Raw genomic sequence first — 26,573 nt, 5'->3', positions numbered from 1 at the left:
TACAACCAGAAGCAACACAAACAAGAAAGAGGCCGGTCATTAAAAGGCCTACAGGCCTAACCCTCCGAAACACACAATACACAATAACACAATGTCTATGTGCGGAGATTTTCTTTTTGTTTATTTATTATTTTTTTTTTTTACATAAAAGCCATACAAGATGATGCCTCATGATTCTTTATTGCCCATAGAGAGCATTGAGCAGATCACATTTTTGGCCAGGAGGTGGGAGATTATATAGAAAGTGAATCAATTGGAAAGTTTTTGATTCATGGATTAGATGCATTAAAGTATACTGCACCCCAGGATGAAAACAATCTGACATGTTTTCTGTATTTAGCCTTTAGGGGTATTGTATTATATATTGTTATTACACTGTTTCATCATTCATTTAATTTATACTTTATCAATCCCCGTGGAGAAATACAATGATTCACTGTTTTTATTTGTTCCAGACACAGGCCCGTAATACACACTCATGCAGGAGCTATACAAATGCATAGAGAGGTGTGAGAGCAAGGACACTGTGCTGTAAACAACAGCTGTACACAGCAGCTTTATACAGCCAAAATAATAGATTGTTAAAATGTCAATGCTAATTGTAGTTACAAGGCTGTAGTGCAACAGGCTACTTTTACAGTGGTCAGTTAACTGAGACAGAAGTTAAGTTTAACTGTTAAACCAGTAATAAACATGTTTTCTGCTTCAACATATCATTATGAAATAAATGTTGATTGCAGTGTAATAAGAATATAGAGTAATTAAAACCATAAGTGTTCACATTGGTTTGTGATAAACTTCATTATCACTGAACATTTTTGTCTGTCTACAGGCATGCAGTCACCTGGGAACAGGAAGCTTGACTGACCATCCATCTCTATCACAGACTCAACGTTGAATACACTCACTTTTGTTTGTGACTCTGAGAAAAATAAACTATTTAGTTGTCTTTGCAACAGCAGCACCAACAACACCACTTAGAAGTTGCCTGCTGCCTCTTAAGTAGAATTGTGAAGTACTCCTTTTCTCTACCATTTGTAATCTAGTTTATAGTTCACACTGTTACATTTCAGTCAACTTCTTTTCTCCACTGGTGCATTAAGTAGTAGATATAGTTGCTCTTATTATATATTTATATATAAAAAGTTTATAAATTACAACGTAAAGCGTGAGAGTAAAATAGTGGTTTCCAAACTCCTTTGACTTGTGAAATCTTATAAAAAAGCAGTCTGGTTGGTGCTCAGAGAAAAATCCAAGATTATTACAAATTAGTGTTGCAGAAGATAGTTTTTCTTCTCTCCTACCCGATAAAATAATCTCAGATTCAGATTTATCTGGCGACCCTAGTGACCCCTAGGTTTGGGCTGTGGTATTTATCAGGGTTCATACACATTTTTCAAGGTCAAATTCAAGCACTTTTAAGGGTCATTTTCAAAAATTTCCAGTGCCTTATCGCTGGGTTTTTTCACTTTTTATCACAAATATGTACATTGTATTGTGCTGTTCACATCTAAAATGATGTTTCATGACAGCACAAAGTTTAGAAATTAAAGGAGAAGACAAAGTTTTATCCAAACAAAGGGAAGCCACTTGGCGTTCTTCAGGCACACTTGCACCGAGACAAAGAGAGACCTGAGAGCAGCCTGTAATTTTCTTTTTTGACATAAACTTTTATAAGCTGTTCGCTTATTCATCAAAGTTTATTAATATTGAACGTGTCATCAGTCCAAATTGCATCAGTAACCTTCTCCTCAGCCATCCTTCCCTATTGCTACCAGGCTGCATGTGTGATGATACACACACAGTGATTTTATTTCTCCTTGTATCTATCTATCCAGTCTGATCCCAATTTTGCCAAGACACAGAGTTATAATGTCAAGCACTTTCAAGCATGTAAACTAAAATCCAAGCACTTTTCAGACCTTGAAAACGCAACATTGGAATTCAAACACTTTCGAGGATTTCAAGCACCCGTACGAACCCTGATTTATGCTGTGGCTGATCAGTGTATTCCAGATTTTTCATGCTGAGCAACGCTGTTTGATGCCATCATAAACATGTGTGACTGCACCTGCATTCAAACACTCCCATTATTTTCCACAACAAAAAATCCAGGCAACTGAACTCCTTTTTATCAAAATAGTTTATTTAGAAGGCTTTTGTCACAAAAGCAAAACATATCTTGTCTATAAATGTCCCCATTCCACCTCTCATACTCCTCCAACTAAAAATGTGACACAAATAAAACATCAGTTTATCACTTGAGAAGAGTTAAGAAGAAAACAAAATGGTGCACATTAAAAAAAGAGCAATACTTCACATCACTGTTGTCTATAATCATACGCTGCAAAGAATTTGATGACTTGCTATTATTGTACAAGGTGTGACAGTGAACACTGCCATATAACACAGAACATAGTTCAGTCATTGGTTGAAGATGGGCCCGCTGTGACCAAAGTATGGGCTCATGATCACCAACAGCGGCTGATTATGGATGCTCAAGAACTTGAAGATTTATACAAAGAAGCCTGTCGGATGTCAGAACCCTGAAGAGCTGAGTCAACAGTCGTGTCACTCCACACAGAGGAAACTAAAGAAAACATATGAGAGAACAAGACGATAAAAGGGGGCGCAGAAAGATAGACAGAAGTTGTAGATTCAATGTGTATAAATCTGTTATTCATTAAACCACATAAGGAAGATGCTTCCTTTTTACTGAAGGAACAGAAAGCAGAAGCAAGTGATCAAGTTCACATTACCACCCTTCTGTTTCTGGACTGTAAAGTCTACACAAAGTACACTCCATTCCTGAGACACCCCTCCCTCACCAAATGCCCAAATGTTTCCTCCTGATTCTTTTTGATGAGGTAAACTGCAGCTGAGACATTCAAAGACTTATGGGGAGCTAAAGTTGGGCAAATGAGAGTGAACAACACTGGAGAATGGAGCAGAGCTAAACCTCTTCTGAGGGTAAACAAGCAGAAGATGGGTTTCGTAGTGACCACTTCCCGTTCACTTACACAATAGCCTTTATACACGAACCATACAACATTTTAATACGTCCATTGAAGGCAGGGAGGAATGCTCCCATAACCCTCACTGTTTCTCCGGCTCACAAGGCCGCACAAGCAGGCAGACTGGCGAACAGGCCAAGGGCCGGCTTTCTTTTATTTGGCTGGGATCTTTGCTCGTTTCCGGGCAATAGCATCCTCCACAGCCTTCAGCTGTTTCAGCAGCTCCTCACGGCGTGACAGTGTGTTGCTGGGTTTGTTGGAGCCTGAGCCCGAGCCCGAGCCCGAGCTGGATCCAGAGCCAGCAGCTGAAACTGAGCCTGGGAGGGCCGGCTTGCCCAGTGGTGCCACCGCACCCTTTCCAGATGATTTGGTGGGTGGTGACAGAGGACGTTTTCTGAGAAAGAAGAAGAGTTTGGGGTTATATTCTGACTCGTGTTCATACAGACAAGTATGGTGAGTCAAGACAGAAATTGCACAATTATAAACTCAACAAAAGCAATAAGCATGTCTTATCATCAAATGAGGATCCAACTATGAGAGATCCATTATCTCGTTGTCTTACACCAATGATAAGTCTGGTGTTATTCTATATTTTCTTTCTCAAAAAATCCCACAAAAACAACAGTATTGTGTGTATCAAAGCCTGATAGATCTTCAGGATTGTGTCAACGAGCCAAACTGTTGCATATTTCACACACTGTATTTTATTTTGACTCAGTTCCAGAAAAACCACCCTGCTGCCCCCAATACTCACTTGAGCAGAAAAACTGTATTAATACAGAGCTAATAATCTCCATAACAGCAATATTTTCACTTGTTTTATCTTTAAGTATTTTTTGGACTGTTCTATGGCTTTATTTAGATAGGAGTGCTTAGAGATGAGAGGAACTGGGATAAGAGAGAGGGGGATGACATGCAGCATATGGCCACAGGTTGGACTCGAACCCTGGGACGCTGCAGCAAGGACAAACTGACCAACTGAGCTACGAGCGCCCCTTACTCACACTTGTTTGAGTAACTACTGGCACCTAAAGTTCAAATCCCAGTTGTAACGTTGTTGCTACATAGATATTCATGGCTCACTAAAGTAAAACAGGTTTCACCTGTTCTTACGTAAAGATAGAAAGCTGTACACTCCGTAATTGCTGGTAGTAGTATTGCATGATTAACTGACAAGCTAGTTTAAAAGACAAAACTAAGCTTGAGTAATAAAAGAAAAAGAGTAATAAATGTAATATGAAATGTGGATGACACATCTGACCTGATACTTGAAAATGGAAAGATTTAGAATTTCACAAGAAGTTGACAGACCTCAAATACAGAACATCACTACATGACTGTTATTTAAGTAATATTAATCAGATATTTTACATTCATTCTAAACTGCAAGAACACTAGTAACTAAAACATATTTCTCTATGAATGTCTTATAAATCAAAATTAAGTCATACATACACAAAATCTTGGCAGTTATGCTGGGGCTTGTGATGCTACAGTGACATCCTGTTTACATAGTTAATTGCTTTTGACTAGGCAGCTAATGTTTCTTAGCAGCTGACTGAAACATAACTTATGTCTTAATGTTTTATTGGTACAACTCCATTTATTATTAAGCACTAGTTTGAAGTTTGCTAGAAGTTACTGGAACTTCACAGAAAAACTTTGCAAATAATTGGTCCAACTATAACCCTCTATTCTAGTAACTGAGCATTTTTTTTCAAAATATGTAAGCTTGCAGGGACCTTTACCCCCAAAATCTAATCAGTTCACCCTCGAGTCCAAGTGCAGGTTTGTGGTAAATCTGACAAAAATCCCTAAATGATGTCTTGAAATATTAACCTCACAAGATTTGAGATCACAGTGACCTTGACCTTTGACCTCGAACATTTAATCAGTTCATTAAAAAAAACGGAGCTTACAGTTTGTAGTTGTTTGCAGTCTTATACCCCTTGTCCACTGGCCAAAAATCACACTTTAACTCGCTAAGATTGGGATTTTATGGCAATGTGTAAACTCTTCATTTACACTTTAAGAGTCAATTAAGAGACTAATTTTATTACCTCGGCTGGGCTTGACTTTGATCTAAACTCAACACCAAGGTGAACATGCTAAATGCTGCGCAAAATTATGATGCATTATCAACATCTTGTAGTGGTGTGAAAATAAGGAAGGAATTTGGGATATGAGTGAGCTAAACTTGAGTAATAAAATAATGTAATTGTGTAGCCGTTCTTTGATAGTGAAATTAGTCATTTTGCGGGAATTGTGATGCTCAAAACATCTATCCATTGTTTTACAAACGCTTTTTCACAATGGGCCTGTTGTTTTCTCCTCTGTTACAACTGCGTCCAGCACATTCATGACAAGAAATGTGATGTCAATAACATACAACGTAACGCTTCAAAGACAGGCTGCCTTTCCTACGGGAAGTGGGGCGGGGGTCAATAGGCGATTTTTCGGCGTTTAAAAAGCCTGCATAGACGTGCTAATTTTGGTGGAAAAGCAGTCTTAGCAATAACAAGCAATACAATATTAAAGAACAGCCCTAAACTAGAAATACCAAAATCTGCTAGATCCAGATTTTAGGATCCACATCAAATTGTTCTCACTCATAGAAACCAGCCACCTTAATATGCCTGATCTTTTTCCATCAGGATCCATGCGTTATTCTGAGATACTAACAAAAATGTGGAAAAATGCTCTACTTCTCAGTGTTAAAGAATGTGAGAAAAATCTCCTGGATCCGTCCCTTTATCTAGATCACATCAAAAGTTAATGGGGTTTATTCTGGGCCGAGACCCATACATATCCTTACTTTGTGGAAATCTGATCAGTAGTTTTTTTGTTATCCTGCTGACAAATCAACAAACCAACCAATAAACGGAAAAGCTGAAAACATAACCTCCTTGGAGGAGGTAAAAATCATGACAAGTATGTGTTTCAAACTAATTTCATTACGGCATCATTGGTACAAGGCAGGTACACTTGGTAACTGGCTATATTCATTCATTTCAAGTTACACTCCTTGTGTATGGTGTAATGTGTATGGCAGAAATTTTGACGAATAAGCCCTTTTCCAAGATATAAGACATTTAACTTGCTGCCTGATCTTTCTGATACACATCTGATTAGCTGGAATAGGCCTACATGGTGGCGATACTGGAGGAATCTGGGTTTGGCCACCAAATTGTTGCATGGACCCCAATGGTATATACTCACCCTAATTCTTCCATTCTGACGAACCAAGAAAAATCTAAGCCATTCTCATTACATTGCGGGACGCTTCAAGGTTGTCCACTCAGCCTGTTTTTGCCATTGCTATTGAGCCACTTGCTATCAGTATTAGGAATCATCCTTCTATTGAGCCCATCTGATTAGGTAACGTGGATCATCTCTCTGTTTGCTGTTGATGCTGTTCTCTTTTAATCACAGCCTGAGCACTCCGTCACCATTTTTCAGAATCTTATAAGGTCTTTCGGTGCAGTTTCAGGATATACAATGAATTGGCAGAAGAGTGAATTTGTTTTTGGGTGTCGAATTTAGCAGCGATCTTCTCTATAATTTCCCTTGCAAAATCATGGACAGACTGGATTGTCTTGGAGTAGAGTTGCCAAAAAAGCCTAAATACATTTTTAAGCTGAACTTCCTTGACAGAGTGGAAAAGCGATTAAAATGGTCTCCCCTTTCTTTTATACATCTTTCAAAATGTACCTATTTTGTGACAAAGTCATTTTTTTAGTCAAATAATTAGATTCAATAGTTATGTCTTTCATTTGGGACTATAAAGCTCACAGAATATTGAAAATACATTTACATAAGCCCAGAGAGAAGGGTGAGAAGGTTATAGCACAGAAGTTACGTCTGAGACTACTTCCTGGGTTGCCATTGACAAGGGTGATGTTTAAAAATAACACTCTGCCAGCACTTCTTTTTTGGGGTCCAGTTGCCCTACAAACATTTACAGACATGTGGGCAATTGGATCATTTTGAACTGCTTGAGGACATGGCAGCACATTGAAAAGGGTTGCAGTCTCCCAGATACTTCTAGTCACACCCAAATGTGCTGCAATCATGAATTCCCCCCATCTGTTACAGATGTTTCCTTTAGTAGTTGGATACCGAAAGGGAAAGTGTCTTTGAGAGATTTGTATATTGACAAGCATTTTGCCTCATTTACTCAGTTAAAAAAAATTCTGTCTTCCCACATCACATATACATATATATACACATATATAAAAACATATATATACATATTCCCTACTCACAATAAGTTAGGGATATTGTGAGAGACTCAGTGGATTTCATACATACGGTGTTTGTTTCACTTCAGAGAGTTTTGGGATAAGGAGGCAATTGTATTGGGGTGATAGACACACCTCATTTTGTGTTTTCCACGTAATGGTCTTACTGTGTACAGTGTGCCTTACATATTGGGGCCAATACCAAAAACTAAAAGACAACCCTTTTCAATGTGGCATCAATTTCAACATTCTGTGGGTATAAAAAGCTGGTATTGTCAGTAAGTCATTCCAAGTTCATCATTCAAACAGCCATGAACACACAACGTCACTTAACGGACGAGCAGTGCCACCTGGCCATAGCGCGCCTTCGGGTCGGTGGCAGGCAGTCAGATGTTGCTCGTGAACTTGGTGTGTCTCAAAGTGTCATCAGCAGACTTGCATCAAGACACAGAACTACTGGCAGAGTTCGTGACAGACCCAGGAGTGGAGCCCCACGAGTGACAGACCGCAACGATGACCAGTACCTAAGGACCTATGCACTCAGACATCGTTATGCAACTGCCACACAGCTGCAGGCCCAGTTACGAGATGTGAGGGGTACTGGGGTTTCCAAACAAACCATTCCAAACCGACGCCACCGCTTTGGCTTGAATGCCAGACGACCGTTGCAGGTGACTCCACTGACACCAAGACACCGCCGTGAACGTTTGCAGTGGGCACAAGACCATGTGACCTGGACAATGCAGCAGTGATCTACCGTCCTGCTCACTGATGAGTTTCGGGTCACCTTGCACAGAAATGATGGTCGTCAGCGTTGCTGGAGAAGGCGAGGTGAGCGATATGCCGAGGTCAACATGGTCCCCAGGGTTCCCTTTGGTGGAGGAGGTGCAACAGTCTGGGCAGGCATCACCAGTCAGCGCAAAACAGATTTAGTTATTGTAGATGGCTCAGTCACTGCACGTTCTTACCTCAGAGACATCATAGAACCCATCATCATCCCCCAATTCCACCAGCACACCCCCAACTTTCTGTTCATGGATGATAATGCTCCACCACATCGTGCCAGAATTGTCACAGCTCGACTTCAGGAAGTGGGAGTGCCTCATATGGTATGGCCAGCAATGTCCCCTGACCTGAACCCCATAGAGCACGTCTGGGACCAGCTGAAGCAGAGACTGGATGATCGTACCCCACCCCCACGTGACCTGGCAGAACTGTGTGTAGCACTTGTGGAGGAGTGGAACGCATTGCCTCAGAACAACATCATGAGGCTAGTGAGGAGCATGAGACGTCGCTGTCAAGCTGTCATTGTGGCAAATGGTGGAAACACCCGCTACTGACATTGTCAATTTTTGTTATTTGGGGCTATCCTTGTTATTGTCTAAATTTTTGGGGTAATAAATATTAAACTAATGAAAATGGTGTTTCTTCTCATTCATTATTAGTAATATCAAAGGGAACTTTTACTTATTTCATTCAAATTCAGACCAAATAGGAAAAGCACTCATGTAAATAACAATATCCCTAACTTATTGTGAGTAGATAGATAGATAGATAGATAGATAGATATCTATCTATCTATCTATCTATCTATCTATCTATCTATCTATCTATCTATCTAATATATATCTATCTATCTATATATCTAATATATATCTATCTATCTATATCTATATATCTATCTATCTATATCTATATATCTATCTATCTATATCTATATATCTATCTATATCTATCTATATCTATCTATATCTATATATCTATATATATATATCTATATATATATATATCTATATATATATCTATATCTATATCTATCTATATCTATCTATATCTATATCTATATCTATATCTCTATCTCTATCTCTATATCTATCTATATATATCTATATCTATCTATATATCTATATCTATCTATATATCTATATATATCTATATCTATCTATATCTATCTATATCTATATCTATCTATATCTCTATCTCTATCTCTATATCTATCTATATATATCTATATCTATCTATATATATCTATATCTATCTATATATATCTATATATATCTATATCTATCTATATCTATCTATATCTATATCTATATCTATATATCTCTCTATCTATATCTATCTATATCTATCTATATCTATCTATATCTCTATCTCTATCTCTATCTCTATATCTATATCTATCTATATCTATCTATATCTATATATATATATCTATATATATCTATATATATCTATATATATCTATATATCTATATCTATATCTATATATCTCTCTATCTATATCTATCTATCTATCTATCTATCTATCTATTTATATATATATATATAGATATAGATAGATATAGATATAGATATATAGATATATAGATACACTACTCACAATAAGTTAGGGATATTGTTATTTACATGAGTGCTTTTCCTATTTGGTCTGAATTTGAATGAAATAAGTAAAAGTTCCCTTTGATATTACTAATAATGAATGAGAAGAAACACCATTTTCATTAGTTTAATATTTATTACCCCAAAAATTTAGACAATAACAAGGATAGCCCCAAATAACAAAAATTGACAATGTCAGTAGCGGGTGTTTCCACCATTTGCCGCAATGACAGCTTGACAGCGACGTCTCATGCTCCTCACTAGCCTCATGATGTTGTTCTGAGGCAATGCGTTCCACTCCTCCACAAGTGCTACACGCAGTTCTGCCAGGTCACGTGGGGGTGGGGTACGATCATCCAGTCTCTGCTTCAGCTGGTCCCAGACGTGCTCTATGGGGTTCAGGTCAGGGGACATTGCTGGCCATACCATATGAGGCACTCCCACTTCCTGAAGTCGAGCTGTGACAATTCTGGCATGATGTGGTGGAGCATTATCATCCATGAACAGAAAGTTGGGGGTGTGCTGGCGGAATTGGAGGATGATGATGGGTTCTATGATGTCTCTGAGGTAAGAACGTGCAGTGACTGAGCCATCTACAATAACCAAATCTGTTTTGCGCTGACTGGTGATGCCTGCCCAGACTGTTGCACCTCCTCCACCAAAGGGAACCCTGGGGACCATGTTGACCTCGGCGTATCGCTCACCTCGCCTTCTCCAGCAACGCTGACGACCATCATTTCTGTGCAAGGTGACCCGACACTCATCAGTGAGCAGGACGGTAGATCACTACTGCATTGTCCAGGTCACATGGTCTTGTGCCCACTGCAAACGTTCACGGTGGTGTCTTGGTGTCAGTGGAGTCACCTGCAACAGTCGTCTGGCATTCAAGCCAAAGCGGTGGAGTCGGTTTCGAATGGTTTGTCTGGAAACCCCAGTACCCCTCACATCTCGTAACTGGGCCTGCAGCTGTGTGGCAGTTGCATAACGATGTCTGAGTGCATAGGTCCTTAGGTACTGGTCATCGTTGCGGTCTGTCACTCGTGGGGCTCCACTCCTGGGTCTGTCACGAACTCTGCCAGTAGTTCTGTGTCTTGATGCAAGTCTGCTGATGACACTTTGAGACACACCAAGTTCACGAGCAACATCTGACTGCCTGCCACCGACCCGAAGGCGCGCTATGGCCAGGTGGCGCTGCTCGTCCGTTAAGTGACGTCGTGTGTTCATGGCTGTTTGAATGATGAACTTGGAATGACTTACTGACAATACCAGCTTTTTATACCCACAGAATGTTGAAATTGATGCCACGTTGAAAAGGGTTGTCTTTTAGTTTTTTGGTATTGGCCCCAATATGTAAGGCACACTGTACACAGTGAGACCATTACGTGGAAAACACAAAATGAGGTGTGTCTATCACCCCAATACAATTGCCTCCTTATCCCAAAACTCTCTGAAGTGAAACAAACACCGTATGTATGAAATCCACTGAGTCTCTCACAATATCCCTAACTTATTGTGAGTAGTGTGTATATACACACCTGGAACCTGTCGAAATTACTAATTTCAAGTTTTTACATTATTGTTTCCATTGTCCCAGGATGTGATAAAAATGTATTGAACTTGGCCCTACTGTACGGAAGAGGATTAGGGTCACATGTGAATTTTTTTTTTTAGTTCTGACTTTAAAGTCAGAATTCTGAGAAAAAAGTCAGAATTCTGAGATTAAAGGAGTCATCACCTGGTTTTTTACATATCCAGTCCCTCTTGGATCGCTTTGGATCAATCCTTAAAACTTATTAGAAATTAAAAAAAAAAAAAAAAAATCAAACATAGAGCTTGTTCTGACACTTTTTCATACCGCGACTTTCTCACGCGAGATTATGCGCGAGGTTTTGACCGGTCCGGATGTGCATTGTATTAATATGTAATGAGGCGTGCGTTGATTGGCCGCAGGAAGGACAGAGCCGGAATGGGGGGCGAGCCTGCATGCACACACAGACTCCAAAACATAAACAGCCCCCTGTCATGGCGCACACACTAAATGACGAACCTTACGGAATTCAGGCATTTATGTACGAGCCAGAGTCGGAAACCGAACGGGAGAGTGAAGAGGCAGAGACGGTGGAAGAGACACGTTTACAGCAGGATGTCTCTGAATGGTAAATTCTTTTTTTTTCCGTCTTACTTTTCACACTCGTGTTTTACATGTAAGACCTGAGTTTTAATGCTGGCGGTGACGATGTATGGCGTGAAAATGACAGAGAAATAAGCAGATTCGGCGTGCTCACTCTGGCTGAGGACGGCTGTGAGCCAATGCTTAATATGCAAGTAGCCTCCTGTGGTAACGTCACCACAGGAGCAGAGTCAAAATCTCGTGCTTTAGGAACGCGCACTACTGTGCACTATTCCTGTTCGGAAAAAGAGCCAAAGCGAAAAAAATAAGCCACTTTCAAACTCCAGCTTTTCAGGCAAGTTTCAACAGAGGTACAACACCAATATGCATGATTTAACAAGAGAAATTGCAATTTCCGGGTGATGACTCCTTTAAAGTCAGAATTCTGACTTTTTTCTCAGAATTCTGTGATTAAAGTCAGAACTCAAAATTTTTTTACATGTGCAGACTTCTGACTTTAATCTCAGAATTCTGAGATTAAAGTCAGAATTCTGAGAAAAAAGTCAGAATTCTGACTTTAAAGTCAGAACTAAAAAAAAAATTCACATGTGGCCCTAATCCTCTTCCGTAGCAAAGCACCCATTTCAAATTCAGGAATTTTTGCGAGATCTGGTGAATGTTATTACACGTGCAGAGAAAGTGTAATATCTGTGTGCTTCCTCTTCAGTGGCTTGTTCCTCATTTTAGGAACAAGCAAACTTCATGCTCTGACAACCCACTCTTCAAGCTGACTGCCCTTGTAAACTTTGTTGCTGAATAACTAAGTGTTTAAGGATGTATATCACAGTCCTAAAGGAATAACATGTTCAAGGATGCACCAACCTGTCTCCCTGGGGTGGCATGGGTCGGGGGCCTTGGCCTCTGGGCCGATCCATACGAGGGGAGAGCGGGGGTCGGCCAGGTATCCTTTTATCACGGCCTGAAAAACACAATTTTCAGTAACTGAGGCTGTTAGGAATGAATGGTTTAGATGTTTGGCTATGAATACATAGTTTTTAAAGTGCAACAGTAATGTAGTCTTAACAGTTCTTAAAAGTGTTTCATGAAATTTCTCAACAAAAGAAATTAGGCTGTGGCCTTGTGTCTTTGTAATAGAGATTTAATGAACAGAATGGCCATTCACGTCAAAACAACCCTGTACTTTCACGTCTGATCCGGAACAAGAAGTAATTGAACCATGGTCTGTGACGTCGTTGTTTGAGTCATACATGTAGTTCCCTGTATCCCATCATGAGCCGCTCAAAGTACTGCACATAAGGGCATTGCTAAGTACAGTACAAACAATTGAAGACTTGTTCCAACTTCTCGTGTTGAGATAAATGGTGATTTAATTAGGTTTAGTTTTCTATGTAATGTATTGGATATCTATTGGACATTTTATAGACTAAACAGCTCTTCAAAAACAATCTGCAGTGCAAGTGAAATGCAACAGTTTGCATTGCTTAATGATAAAATTAAGGTAACTGAGAACATGCATCATGAATATAATCTGTTAATGACTGATAAAACACTTCTAACTAATTCCCATAGGGCTAAAACTAATTACTATATTTTTAATTCTTAACCAGATGAAGATCTCTTAAATTTTATACTATAAAAAGAAATTCAATAAATGAAAAATATAAAGTATAAAATCTATAGTCAAATACACAGAGAAGAAAGCCCTCACTTCAGGAGCCGAAACCAACTTGTGTTTGGCAAACGTAATTGATAAATAGAATAAATAGCATTCATTAATATTCTGTTAATGGTCTCACTGATTAATCAAAAAATGGTTTCTGCATGAATGTTAGCATTTATATTATTCCTTTTTTTACACCAAACAACATACAGCAATTGTTGAAGACTAAACAAATAAATGTTATCAAAATGACAATGTGTATAAAGATCTCTTGATCTAGGATATACTACTGACATTACCAGCAATACAATACAAAACAAGTCCATTGTAACTGTGTGAAATCTGACCAAAATGCTACATTAGGATTAACTGAAATAGTGTTAACAGTAAAAGGTGTGTGTATAATTTTAGTTAGCACATTTCTCACCTCTGTCTGGAGACATGGCCATTCTCTTGCTGAGGGGGGAACCAGGCCTGTCTTTGTCTGTGGGCAGGTACCTCTTCCTGTTGCCCTTATCTCCCTGCTGCTAGAAAGAGGCCAACTCATTTATTCCACATCCGAAGGCAAACCAATTTAAATTTAAATCATAAACTCAAGTAATTTTCCTGGAGATTTACCCAGTGTTTTTCAGAGGAAATATGACTTTATGCTTCTTCACATAAATTTGGACCTAAATTGGCTGACTCGAAGAAAAAGAGCCAACAATTGAAGGGTAACACATGTGCAGCTACAAAGAATGCTTAATTCAAACACAAACCGGCAGCATACACACTGTTCAGCCACAACATTAAAACTACCTACTTTTAATTGTGCAGGTTCCCCTTGTATAGTCAAAACAGCTTTGACCTCAAGGCATGGTCATAAGACTTCTAAGGGTGTCCTGCGGTGTCTGGAGATTAGTGGTGGAGTCTTTGGGTTCTGTATATTGGATACGGCTTGTTCTAGCACCTCCCACAGGTGCTCGATCAGATTGGCAACTGGAGAATTGGAGGCCAGGTCAACACCTTGGGCTCTTTGTTGTGTTCCTTGAACCGCTACCGAGCAGTTTTTTTGGTATGTCAGGGCGCATTGTCCTGTTTGAGGGGGTGTACTCTACTCCACAGCGGTGTTTGGATGGTTGGTGTGTTTCAAGTGTGTTTCAGGAGCCAAGGTTTCCCAGCAGAACAATAAATTGAAAGATGTTGATCAGTTGGTTTAATGTTGTGGCTGATTGGTGTGTGTCGCATCACAACCTGTTTTGTATGAGCCTCAATAGGCAGCGTGAAGATGGATGTTTTTGGATTTTAATTCACTACTCAAAATGAGTTAGGGATTTTGGGATAATTTAGTGTTTCACTGTTTGTTTATTCTGTGACATTTCCAAATTCTTATTTATTTTGTGCTTTTTACAGCATATCCTTGCATATGCATTTACAGTGTACAACCATATCACAATATCTCTAACTCATTGTGAGTAGTCTACAGTGTCGTGTTCTTCTGTTGTGCATCCGAAAACCTGTAACAAATTCACTCTCCTGACTAACATACAGACTGACTACTTCTGACTGTGCAGTGCGTCTGTTGTGTCAAGATGGGTGTCAAAGATTACCAACTACCAACTTGTCCAATGTCTAATTTTCTCCATTCATTTTCTTGAATTTCTCGCTTCAACTAACCTTACTCAGTTGAGTATAATATGGTCAGTTCAGGTCTAGTTGGTCACAAGTTTATCTGGGCTATCTCATGTCTATTGCACGTAAAATGTAAAAGAAATGACACTATTCGAAGTGGGTAAGAAATGTGTATTTTGTGATTTGGGTGAAAAGACCCTTTAAAAAACGGAAAGGAGAGTAATAGTAACCTTGTTAAGGAGGGTGAGTTTAATGTCTTTGTGGGATCCTGAACCCCCGTAGCTTCCTTGGGGAAGCATGTTGCCTGGTGGGGGGTGTATAGGGTGACCACCCCTGCTGCCGGGTCCTGATCTGGGCAATGGGTTGCCTCCTCGAGGTGGGGCACCAGATGGATCCATCTTTCTGCGGTCCTCCCTAAAGGCGTCATCTTTTTTAGACTGTCTCTCTGTGACAAGGACAAAAAGGACGTGAGGACTAATGAACCATGCAGTGCTTTTTTTTTTCATTAAGAGGAAAATCAAAAATACATTCTAAAAATTGCATAATTTATTACTTTGACAAACAACAACTAAGAGAATATGTGGAAGGATGAATATGGAAATATCCGTCTTTAACACACATCTTTGCTGTTAAGCTTCTATTAAAGGGATAGTTTGTGTTTTTTGAAGTGGATCATATAAAGTACATATCTATAGTCGGCCTGTTTCCTACCGTAATCACCGATCAGCGCAGCCTCAGTTTGGAGAAGTAGAGAGCTGCTGCAGCCCAGACACTCAGCTTTGTACTGCAGTGAACGGAGTCCAGATGCAAAGTGAATTTTAACCACCTAAAACAAGGCCCACCTAAAAAATTTGTTCAAGTGTACGTTATATAGAGAAAATTCACACCGCTGTACATCGCAGACAGACCATCCTTTCTTTTGGCACTACATTTTCTCAACCTTAGAACCTCCGTATCCCTACGCATTAGCGCATCAGGTGATCTGCGAGCGGCGAAATAAAGTGCGAGGCCCAGCTGCTGGAAGAGAGGTTTATTCACACAACTCTGTTTGCTTTTGATCAAAACGAAACTTAACAATTTCAGACACAGACCATAGAACCTTCTTATCTCTATGCATTAGCGCAACTGCGTAGGGATACGGAGGTTCTATGGTTGACAAAATGCCAAAGAAAGGGTGGTCTGACAGCAATGTACAGCGGTGTGAATTTTCTCTATATAACGTACACTTGAATTTTAACCACCTAAAACAAGGCCCACCTAAAAAATTAGTTCACTTTGCCTCTGGACTCCGTTCACTGCAGTACAAAGCTGAGTGTCTGGGCTGGAGCAGCTCTCTACTTCTCCAAACTGAGGCTGCGCTGATCAGTGATTACGGTAGGGAACAGACCGACTATAGATATGTACTTTATATGACCCCACTTCAAAAAACACAAACTATCCCTTAAACAGACAGTTTTATGTCAACAACCTTGCATTACTGGCCACAATACCCAGTTATTCTGCTGAGACTTTACTTTGACCAACCTACAGAAAGTGCTTACGTTAACTGTGCAGCTTTATTATTAAAGGTTTAAGGAATTAATCGTGAAAAAAAGTAGAGTGGTGACTGCATGAAATTAGTGCTCTGAAATGTACATTATGCAGTTATAACCATGAGAGATGATGGGGTACAGGTAGTTCTCTACCTGGCCGTTATTGGTTAAAGAATTGAATATTGACATATCTGAGGCTTTATGATTTGACAGCAATGCCGTTGTGCATCAGCTAGCCTACGTGTCCTGTGTGCCCGACTCATGTCTACTTTAATGCCTACACTAACCTCTGTTCTTGTCTCTGCCATGTTGAGGCCGATCTCGTGCTGGCCCTCGCTCCTTGCGGGGATGGTTTGGTGTGGGTGAACGGGAGCTGGCAGAGGACACCGGACTGGCCAGGTCAGCATACATGTCATCAGAGTCCGCACTATGCACCGAGCTGCTGCTGGACGACACTGATGACACCGATGACACACTGCTCACGCTCAATGATCTGCAGCAAAAAACAACAGGCTGATCATTAGCAGCTGGTTCTCAGTCAAACTGAGAAGATACATAGGGTATGTGATGACTGAGTGCTGTCATCACAGTTGTGTGTAAACAAGCCACACACGTCTGCACATACACTTACAACAAACCAAAAAACTAATTATCATACCTGGATTTCCTAGAGGGTTTCCCAACAGAGTCGGCACATGAAAGCAAGTGAAAATAACAGTCAGTCTGTGTAATCAGTTAGAATGACCCATTTAACGTATCTTTAAGATACGTATATATTTCGGATTTTTAACTTACAAAAAAGTGACTTAAGATAAATGCAACAGATAGATAAGCTACAATTCTGACAGTACCAAAACCTAAAAGCAGCGAGACATTAGTGCCATGACTGTGAGGGTAACAGTAGGGCAGTTTTACTAAACTAGTGACCCATGGGCTAATAAACAACCTCATTCTGTCCCTTTTATGATGTTGTGTGTAGTCTAATTAGTAGGGGTGGGAGAAATAATCGATTCGTAGATGCATCGCGACACAGACCATTCTGAATCGATTTACAAAAGTCAAAAATCGATTTTCTAAATGTTAATTGACAACTGACTGTTGACGGAATGTAAGAGGCGGAACTCCTAATTGCGGAAGTGCAGCGCCCGGCCAGTCGATTGTGCGCACATAACAAAAAAACATGAGATGGCTCAGTGCAACATTCAACTGGCAGCCTCTGCTTTAACAGCAAGCGTGTGGAAGCATAGTTGTAGTTGCTTCCAACCAGAGGACCATCGAGCAAGCGATATCAACTTTCCAACTTGGAAAGAGCGAAGTGGATTACAAACTCTACTGTAACTTTGATTGCAGAGGACTTGCATCTGTATTCAGTCGCGCTTTGTTGCGCAACGCTTGGATAGCATTGGGATATGCTGCCTATCACCCATAACAGGGGGATTTTGTGATAAGAGAAGTCTTATTCTTATCTTTGACTGAGAGCAGCTTTGTCTTTATAGACACATAGAGTAGAAAAATTAATCTGTTTATTTTTTTATGATCAATGACCAAGAGTAGTCATGTTTTAGTATGAGAGTTGATACATAGGTCCATAATGTGTTGAAATGCAAGCTGCATTTAAAGCTTTTTTATTTTTATATAGGCTACTATACTGTTTTTTTTTCATTGCCTGCAACAGAAGGATTCCCTGTTCAAGTCAAATGTATTTGTGACAAAGAAAAGCCTTTTCTTTAATGAAACATTGAAATCAAATAGGAATTAAATGTGAAGTTAATTAATCTGTTGATTGTCTTTAATGATCACCACAAAAGTACGAAGTGATTAGCAAACTCAGATTGTATTCTTCTTCTTATTCTTCTTATTATTATAAATCATGCATCGAGAATTGGTTTAGAATCTAATCGTTGACCTCTGAATCGATTCGTGAGGTGCCAAGACATTCCCACCCCTACTAATTTGGCCATTCATTGAGGATGACTGGTTCCAAGAACAAAAATAGTCTTATTTCATAAAAAAGTTTTCAGACAGGATGTCTAACAGAAGGAATTCAGTAGGATCAAAGTGACCAACCTACTTTTAAGATTAAAAAGATGCATTGTTTTGTTACTGCACTAGTATATATAATGGTTTCTTTTTCAATAATAAAAAACTCATCAACAAAGTGGAGAAAAATATAAGAACAACATTGTTTTAATACATACTCTAAGCAAAACTGGTCAGGCATAGGGAATGTACAACTCAGGCCCCTTGGCAATTTACCATTTCCCACAAATCTGCCACTCCTACAATAGTAGTTTAAAAGGTCTGCGATAGGTTCATTCCTTCTCACCCAGAAATCCCAAGTTCATGTTATAGATTTTCTCAAAAACAAATAAATGCAAAAATTAATAAATTCAAATAAAATAACAACTTTTTAAACTTCCATTAAATTCACCGGACCTTGCAAAATCCTATAGCTGTACTCCAGATGGTTTTTCAGTTAGAACATTTTGAAATTTGAAGCCAGAACCAAATTTCAGCATTTTTGTGATTCTTTGTTTGCGTATTGCCACACCCATTGCTTATTATACACTAAATTGGACTGAAATTTCTTGCTGAACGAGAAACTCAAAGAAAGATTTACAACATGTATTCATATTTGTTGTAGAATGTTTGCAGTTACAAAAAATGATTTGCTTCACTTTTGTGTTTTGGTTCTGTTATTGGTTCCTCTAGGGCAACATATCTTATTAAATATAATGAGCTGGGAAAAAACTTGCCTTTTAACATATTTTGACTGTACATTTTCCCCAGAAGAACCACTGCCATTTCCTTGAAACGTTTTATGCAAACCTCTTAATTGTTTCAGATTATCATTATCTACATATATGTGCTGACATAACTGATGTTACATTATGAAAGTGTGACAGTCATTTATAAAAGAAGTTCTTATCTATAAATAAGGTCATTTACATAAATGAATGCCCCCCAACATGCAATATATCATCAGCAACATTTTTTTTGTCACCATGGTCATCAGTTCTTATGTGTCAGGGTGTTGACATAGGTGAGCACCTGGATTTTCTGGATCCGGAACGTGAGCGTGATCGTGAGTGTGACAGGGAGTTGGAGGAGGATCTGGAGCTAGAACCAGTATAACTGCTACCACTTCCACTAACACTCCCACTCACAGTTCGCCTGGAAAAGAAAGACAAATAACTCAGCACACAACAGGTCGTTTTTTTATGTAACCGAAACCAAAGTGTACTGCTGTTTGTTCAGGTATTATCAAACATATAAGCACATTTTAGCAATAACAAGTAGTTTAGTAGTTACATGTAGTAAATTATAGACAAATTTCACCCCGGAGTGTACTTGAAGGCTTTTTAGAACACAACAGGCTCAATTTCTCCTAACTTACATGCCCCATGTCTGCTGCATCACAGTCCATCTCTGTAGAACCGGTTAGCAGTGGGCTATATCCTTTTAGCTCTCAAGGTCTCTCTCTCAGCCAAGATTCAGATCAACTCAAAGGACATTTGTCTGCACTCTCTCTTGAAGTGCAACTGCCCTGGTAGACAATCAGTCTAAAACACAATCTCAACATAAACCAACAGGCTGCTACCAGTCCTGAATCATGATAGACATAGCATTCTATAGATCGGAGTCTTGAGAATGAATTGAGAGCAGTTCACAGCAGAAATCACAAACTCACAAAGAAAAGCACTCGTTTTCTGCCAATCGCAGAAAGTCTCTTTTTACCAATCCAAACTGATCTAAAATTGACTTAAACATTCAGAAAGATGAACAATCAGAATGGCTTTTAAGATTTTAATTATGCCTTTTAAATGACACTAGTCAATGAGTATATCAGTGATTGTTTAATCCATATTGGGGAATGAGTTCAGGTGTCTAACGAGTGTTGTCTTTTAGCATCGTTTTGGCTCTGTGCAGAAATAGCATTTCACCAATGTCACTGATGCTCTGTAGATGGTACCAGTGATGTTCTGGGCAGTTTTAATCACCCACTGTAAAGCCTTAGCAGTGTCCAACACAACATTTTTTTCTTACTGGCCCGCTTGGCAAGTAGATTCGAGTTTTACTGGCCCCATGTGTAATTTTAGTGGCCCAGCCACGAAAAAATGAAAATAAAAAATGTTTTGAAAAAAATAAATAAATAAAGACCCATTTAATTGTTTAGAGCAGGGGTTCTCAACCTTTTGCACGCTGGGCTCCCCCAAAGCTGGTTCATTGCAGTTGGGGTCCCCCCTCCTCCTCTCTCTCTGTATGTCTCTCTCCCCGGCCGGGCGAGTTATCATACCGTAAAATACCAAATAATGGCCGGGGCGTTTATTTGTTTCAATCACTTTTTTTGTGTTAAAAGACATCAGGCGTTTATTTGGGACAGGCGTTTAATTCCTTCCTCACAAAAATCCGAGATGAAAATGTCAAACTTCGCCAGCTTCTCGGTGAATTCTCTGGCATCCTTCTGCAAATGAAGTTGTTGTGGCGGAGGAAACGATTCAGCCGACCAGCACTCGCTGCAAACTCATCATCTCTGCTGTCAGTGTTTGAGAAAAGCAAACATTATCTGCAATGTCTGCTCGCTAAGCGTGCGGTGGACAACCCTTCATCAGGCCCGCTTAACATCTGGGCAAGACGCGGGGTGGAGAGCGAAAACAGCAGATCCAGAAACTAATTAATGCCGCATATCACATAATCAATGTGACACACAGACTCTCACTGATGAAGGGTTGTCCACTGCACGCTTAGCGAGCAGACATTGCAGATGATGTTTGCTTTTCTCATGGGCGTCCAGTGTGTTTTCGGTAGTTGTCGGTGTTTTTAAAAAAATGATCCACCGCGGTCAGCCTTCGCCGGAAACTGCCGACATACTTCACGAGCATACATACTACTTCACATTACGCCGTCGCGGTGGTTCAGCCAGGTATACTGATCCCTCCACCTCGGGAGAAATCCCCTTTTCCTCCTCTCGGACTCGTAGCACTCCTTTGCCGACATTTTTCCGAATCACTTTCCCGCCTTCACTCTAAGCATTTCCTGCATGCATTCTAGTGAATCACGATTGTCGTACGGGCAGTGACCGGCCAATCACTGTAATCAGTGTAATCAGCGATTGGTCAGTCACTGGCCCGTCTGACCAATCGACATGCCCTGCACCTACTTTTACTGGCCCCGGGCCAGCGGGCCATGGCTTATGTCGAACCCTGCTTAGTGTCCTGGGCTGTGCATGAACCAAGCGAGTTTGTAACGTTTGCAGCAAGGATGTTTTCTATTGCTCCTCTGTAAAAGCTGACCAGAATCTTGCTCCAGACTTTAGCCATAGTAAGTGGAGACTTTTCTGAGGATTTTTAACTAGGGTGGTGATGAGTGATGACCAAGATCGGCTTTCAGTGATGGCAATTCCAAGGAACCTATATCTGTTCAACTGCTCAACCTCAGCTCCACTGATGTAGACAATTTTTCTTTTTTTTCCCTTCAAAAATCAACTAGTTCCTTGGTTTTGCTGATACTGTGCAGTAAATTCTTCTTTATGCACCAGTCTGCAATTTGTTGATTTCCTCCTGGTATGAACTCTCATCATTTTTTATAATACAGCTGATGATAGTGGTGTCGTCCGCATATTTGACAATATAGTTCTGTTTATATCTTGGTGTGCAATCATAGTTGCTGTGTGCTCCAATATTGAGCACTAATGTAGAGGATGTTTGACAGCAAATCCGAACCCTCTGCTTGAGAGGAATTCCAATATCTAGTTGCAAAGTGTTGTAATCAGTGTCACAGGTTTCATGAGTTCAGCTGATTGGCACGTTTTTGATCCATGGCCACGCATATTATTTGGACCAGCAGAACTTATTTATATTGACTCTCAGCAGGATTTTTCTCACATCTGCTGTAGTTATTGACAGTAGCCCTTTTCACACAGAGACGCTGCCTATCACTGCAGCGGATGTTGGCCAATTCTCCGCCATCTCTGCCGGATGGAGCAGTCATCTTTAGTGAGCATCTATATATCAGGGTTCGTACACATTTTTCAAGGTCAAATTCAAGCACTTTTCAAGCACTTTTAAGGGTCATTTTCAAATTTTTCCAGCACCATATCGCTGGGGTAAAATACATGATCTACAGGAATATATACACTCATTTTTATTTTTTTTCACTTTTTATCACAATTATGTACATTGTGTTATGCTGTAAACTTCTAAAATTATGTTTCAAAATAGCAAAAAGTTTAGAAATTAAAAGAGAACACAAAGTTTTATCCAAAAAAATGGAAGCCACTTGGCGTTCTTCAGACACACTCGCACCGAGACAAAGAGAGACCTGAGAGCACCCTGTAATTTTCTTTTTTTGTATGTTTCAAAATGCAGTGTTGGGAGTAACACATTACAAAAGCAATGCAATTACTGTATTGCATTACTTTTTGCTGTAACGCAGTAATGTCAGGCATTACAAAAAAAATATTTTACTTGGTACAAATCCCAGTAACGCGCGTTACAATGCAAGTGGTGTGTTGTTTTTATACAAATTTGCCAACAGCTTCCTGTTAGTGCTGGAGAACTATTGATTGAGGAGAAGACGACTGCAGCAGCAGACAAGTTGGACTCTACACTCGCAAGATGGACATACGCTCATTATTTTTAGTTCCTCAGAGACAAGGATGTGAAGAACATTATAGCTACGTGCACTTTGTGTGCAAAACCAAAAGATCTCTCTACCTCGCGAAACAACACAAGTAATTTAACGAAACATCTAGAGCGGTGCCACACTAACATTAAGCTAGTAACCAAAAGAAAGCAAACAGGATGAGAGCGGAGAAAAAACTAAGCAGCAAAAACATTCTCCTGTTCTGCGATGCTTGAACCTCAAGAAGTGAGGAGACTGTGGCAGAGTATGTTGTCGAAGATATGCTGCCACTTTCAACAGTGGATTCTCCGTCTTTTAGAAAAATTGTGAGCAAGATCCCCGTCCAGGCTAGCAATAACAAGGTAAGCTATCATTGCCTCAACAGGTTAGTGCTGTTGGGCTATTGACTATAATATATCAGCAACATAACGTCAATCTGTTTCACATCAGTCTGTATCCAGATAAAACATACAAAAACTTCATAAACATTTGCTAAAGGGCCTTACAATGTAGGCTAATCTTACTTTATTAGAAGCAAGTCATGAAAATGGGAGAAAAGTGAACATTTCCTTTTCACACTTAAAGCTCTTACGTATGTTAGTGCCTGGTGTGACGTTACAGAGACAAACTGAACAGTCGGTTTCTGACTCTGGCACTTTCAGCTCTGGTGCATCAAATTCGACCTTCTCTTCAGCCATCCTTCTCTATTGCTACCAGTCTGCATGTGTAACGACACACGGACAATCAGGCGCTAACTTAACGAGGTCACTTAACGTGATTAATGGTGTGTTAATTATTATTTAGCGTGTTATGGTTTAGCTAACGTTAGCGGTTAACATAAAGTGTTAACATGCAGTGTTGGCCTAAGTTACTCAAAAAGTCTTAACTTACATTTCTTGTGACTGGAGAGCGCAGACTCTCCCATTGCACACATCTGCAAATCTTTTTGCAGACCTTGCATGACGCCACTCTTTGATTAGGTCCTTATCTTAACCATAGTTTGTAGTTATCATTTTGAAGCCAACGCTTCCCGGCATTTTGTCATCTCCTGCTGTCTCTCTTCGAAAGGGGCGGGGTCACACACAGACCGGCAGGTCGCGGAGAGGAGCAGAGAGGCTCAGCGGAGCCCAGGAGGAAACATCTCCACATACGGATCTCTTACTGATTTTATTTCTCCTTGTTATAAGCAAACTATCCAGTCTGATCCCAATTTTGTGAAAGACATAGAGTATATGAAATTAGCATAGACATAATGGTAAGCACTTTCAAGCACTTAAACTAAAATCCAAGCACTTTTCAGACCTTGAAAACACAACATTGAATTTCAAGCACTTTCACGGATTTCAAGCACCCGTACGAACCCTGATATATGTGTGCTGGCGGCAATGAACGGATTGCCAGTTGTACCCCTTTAAAACAAACCGACCCTTTCGACTCTCAGCTGTGTCTCTGGACTGGAGAGAGCAGACAGGCTAAGAGACTGCAGGGAAGGCAGCCCCTCCATAAACACCAAGTTAAATTGACTTGGTTGCGGCAAGCCAGCATTTGTCACTGGGCAGCTCGTTAAGTGGCCTGCCCTTCAGACATCCAGTCCGTCCCTTCTCTCCCCAACAGTGTAGTGCGTTTCCTGGTTTTATAGCCTACCATTAGCGTTTTACTTGTAGCAATTTAATCTATGCTTTGAAAAAACCCCCACAAAAGTGGTGTTCATCTGTGGAGATTATTTTGGTGAACTAAAGGGCTAAATATCGTTAGCATGTGTTTTCTACAGCTCTTATTTTTCGATGATAATCCAAATTCCAATCAAAAACTCCCATTGGGTTTTGTCAAGAACCAGGGCAATGCCAAATTCTGGGGTTGGCCTACAAAAAATTGTCATTACTCCTTTAGCACCGCCACTAAGCACCAGAGGATAAGTCAAAAAAGTGCGATGCTTACACACGGACCAATTACAGTTGTCCATATGGGATACAACATCTGTGAACCACTAGCAAGCGGTGCTTGTTGTCATTCTACCCCCCTTCTCTTCCTCAGTTTCTCTGTGGTAGTGGCAGATAGCACACCAATTTTTAAGTGGCACAGTGCTACCTACTGTATCAGATATAATTTCAATATTGGTATGATAAATAATAATTAAAATGTAGCTTTATCTGGACTAATTATTGTGAAAAAATGTTTTTTGGCCTTTTGGCTTTTTTTGACAAAGCAGCTGAAGATGTGTCAGGAAACAGGCTGAGAGAGAGGGGGAGTGACACGCAGCAAAGGGCCCCAGGCCGGGACTCAAACCCAGGGCCGCATGAAATTGTGATACACTATATCTGTATACATATATAATATGTTCAGAATGATACCCCGTCCCACTGCCCTAGGCAAGCATCATGAACCTATACCATATCTGGAGATCAGAGAGAAGTAATTTACAAATTGAATAAAAAAATGGTTTTCCGGGATAATTCCCACTGTGTAACTGGCGTCTGCCCACACCCACACACCCACACCCACACACAGGGGAAACAGTCTTACACACCTTTACTGTTCTTCGCTGGCCTTTAAATGTTCTTCCTCTTTGGCTAATGTAGCTCTCTGTCAAACACACAGGTTCAGTTTTGCCTCTTTCCATCCACCCACTCCATCATGCACACACGCAAAATATCTATGGTCTTCCCCCAGAATTTACAGCTGTTGTACACACCTGCAGTACAACCTGATGACACATACAAACACAAATATGCAAATGTTCTGTTCATTGCAGAGTTGTCATCCACTATTCAACTTCCTTGCAAATGTGAGCCAATTCAACAAAGTTGCCTACATGCCAACGTTCTCACATTCGCATCATTAAATATTACCACAACATCCACACAGTATGCCCACGCTGCGCTCACACAACACTATGAGGCCTCCTAACCAGGTTTCAGTACAACATGACAAAATGAAACTCATCATACAATAACATCTTTGACTTGATTATTTTCACTGAAAATAGTTAAAAAAGAGTTGACGAACGATGCTAAGCAATCAATTATTAGTCAATTGACTGAGACAATTTTATTATCAGATTTTGTGGTGATAAAAGCATTTTTTTTCAGTGCTTTCTTGGAAAGACACTGTGTTGGGTGTGGCAGTATACAGCAAAAACAGGTCTGCAAGGCCAACATAAAAAAGACAAACAATGGATCTAAAGGTTATGTTTGGTTGCTTTTTTCCAATTTGAATGTAACTTTTCACGAGCATTTGTTTTTCCATGTTCATAACTTTGACATGTTTGACAGATATAAACATTGAAATGGTAGTGAAATGCTGGCATGCTATAACTCCCCATATCATTTTCTGGTCTATATATGCCGAGAACTTGTGCTTGTAAGGATGAGACCGCGC

The 26,573-nt window shown here is 40.0% G+C and overlaps 1 protein-coding gene across 7 annotated transcripts in view; it reads right to left on the bottom strand.

Annotated features, from left to right (window-relative positions):
• Positions 1 to 2,125: 2,125 nt before the first annotated feature.
• Positions 2,126 to 26,573, bottom strand: part of zc3h18 (zinc finger CCCH-type containing 18) — a 50,846-nt gene continuing 26,398 nt past the window's right edge. For 2 of the 7 annotated variants that reach the window (XM_030425459.1, XM_030425458.1), the window contains exons 14-20: positions 19,623 to 19,745; positions 17,230 to 17,238; positions 16,859 to 17,064; positions 15,270 to 15,484; positions 13,856 to 13,955; positions 12,630 to 12,726; positions 2,126 to 3,408 (exon numbers count right to left, since the gene is read on the bottom strand). In XM_030425459.1, coding sequence (XP_030281319.1) covers positions 3,168 to 3,408; positions 12,630 to 12,726; positions 13,856 to 13,955; positions 15,270 to 15,484; positions 16,859 to 17,064; positions 17,230 to 17,238; positions 19,623 to 19,745 — 991 coding nt within the window. In that variant the 3' untranslated portion in view covers positions 2,126 to 3,167. The remainder of the gene's footprint in view (positions 3,409 to 12,629; positions 12,727 to 13,855; positions 13,956 to 15,269; positions 15,485 to 16,858; positions 17,065 to 17,229; positions 17,239 to 19,622; positions 19,746 to 26,573) is intronic. The other 5 variants (XM_030425461.1, XM_030425462.1, XM_030425463.1 and 2 more) reach the window with 5 other exon arrangements.

This window comes from Sparus aurata, chromosome 8 (genome assembly GCF_900880675.1).
Source record: "Sparus aurata chromosome 8, fSpaAur1.1, whole genome shotgun sequence".
Taxonomy (NCBI): Eukaryota; Metazoa; Chordata; class Actinopteri; order Spariformes; family Sparidae; genus Sparus; species Sparus aurata.
This window is presented reverse-complemented; position numbering and strand designations above follow the sequence as displayed.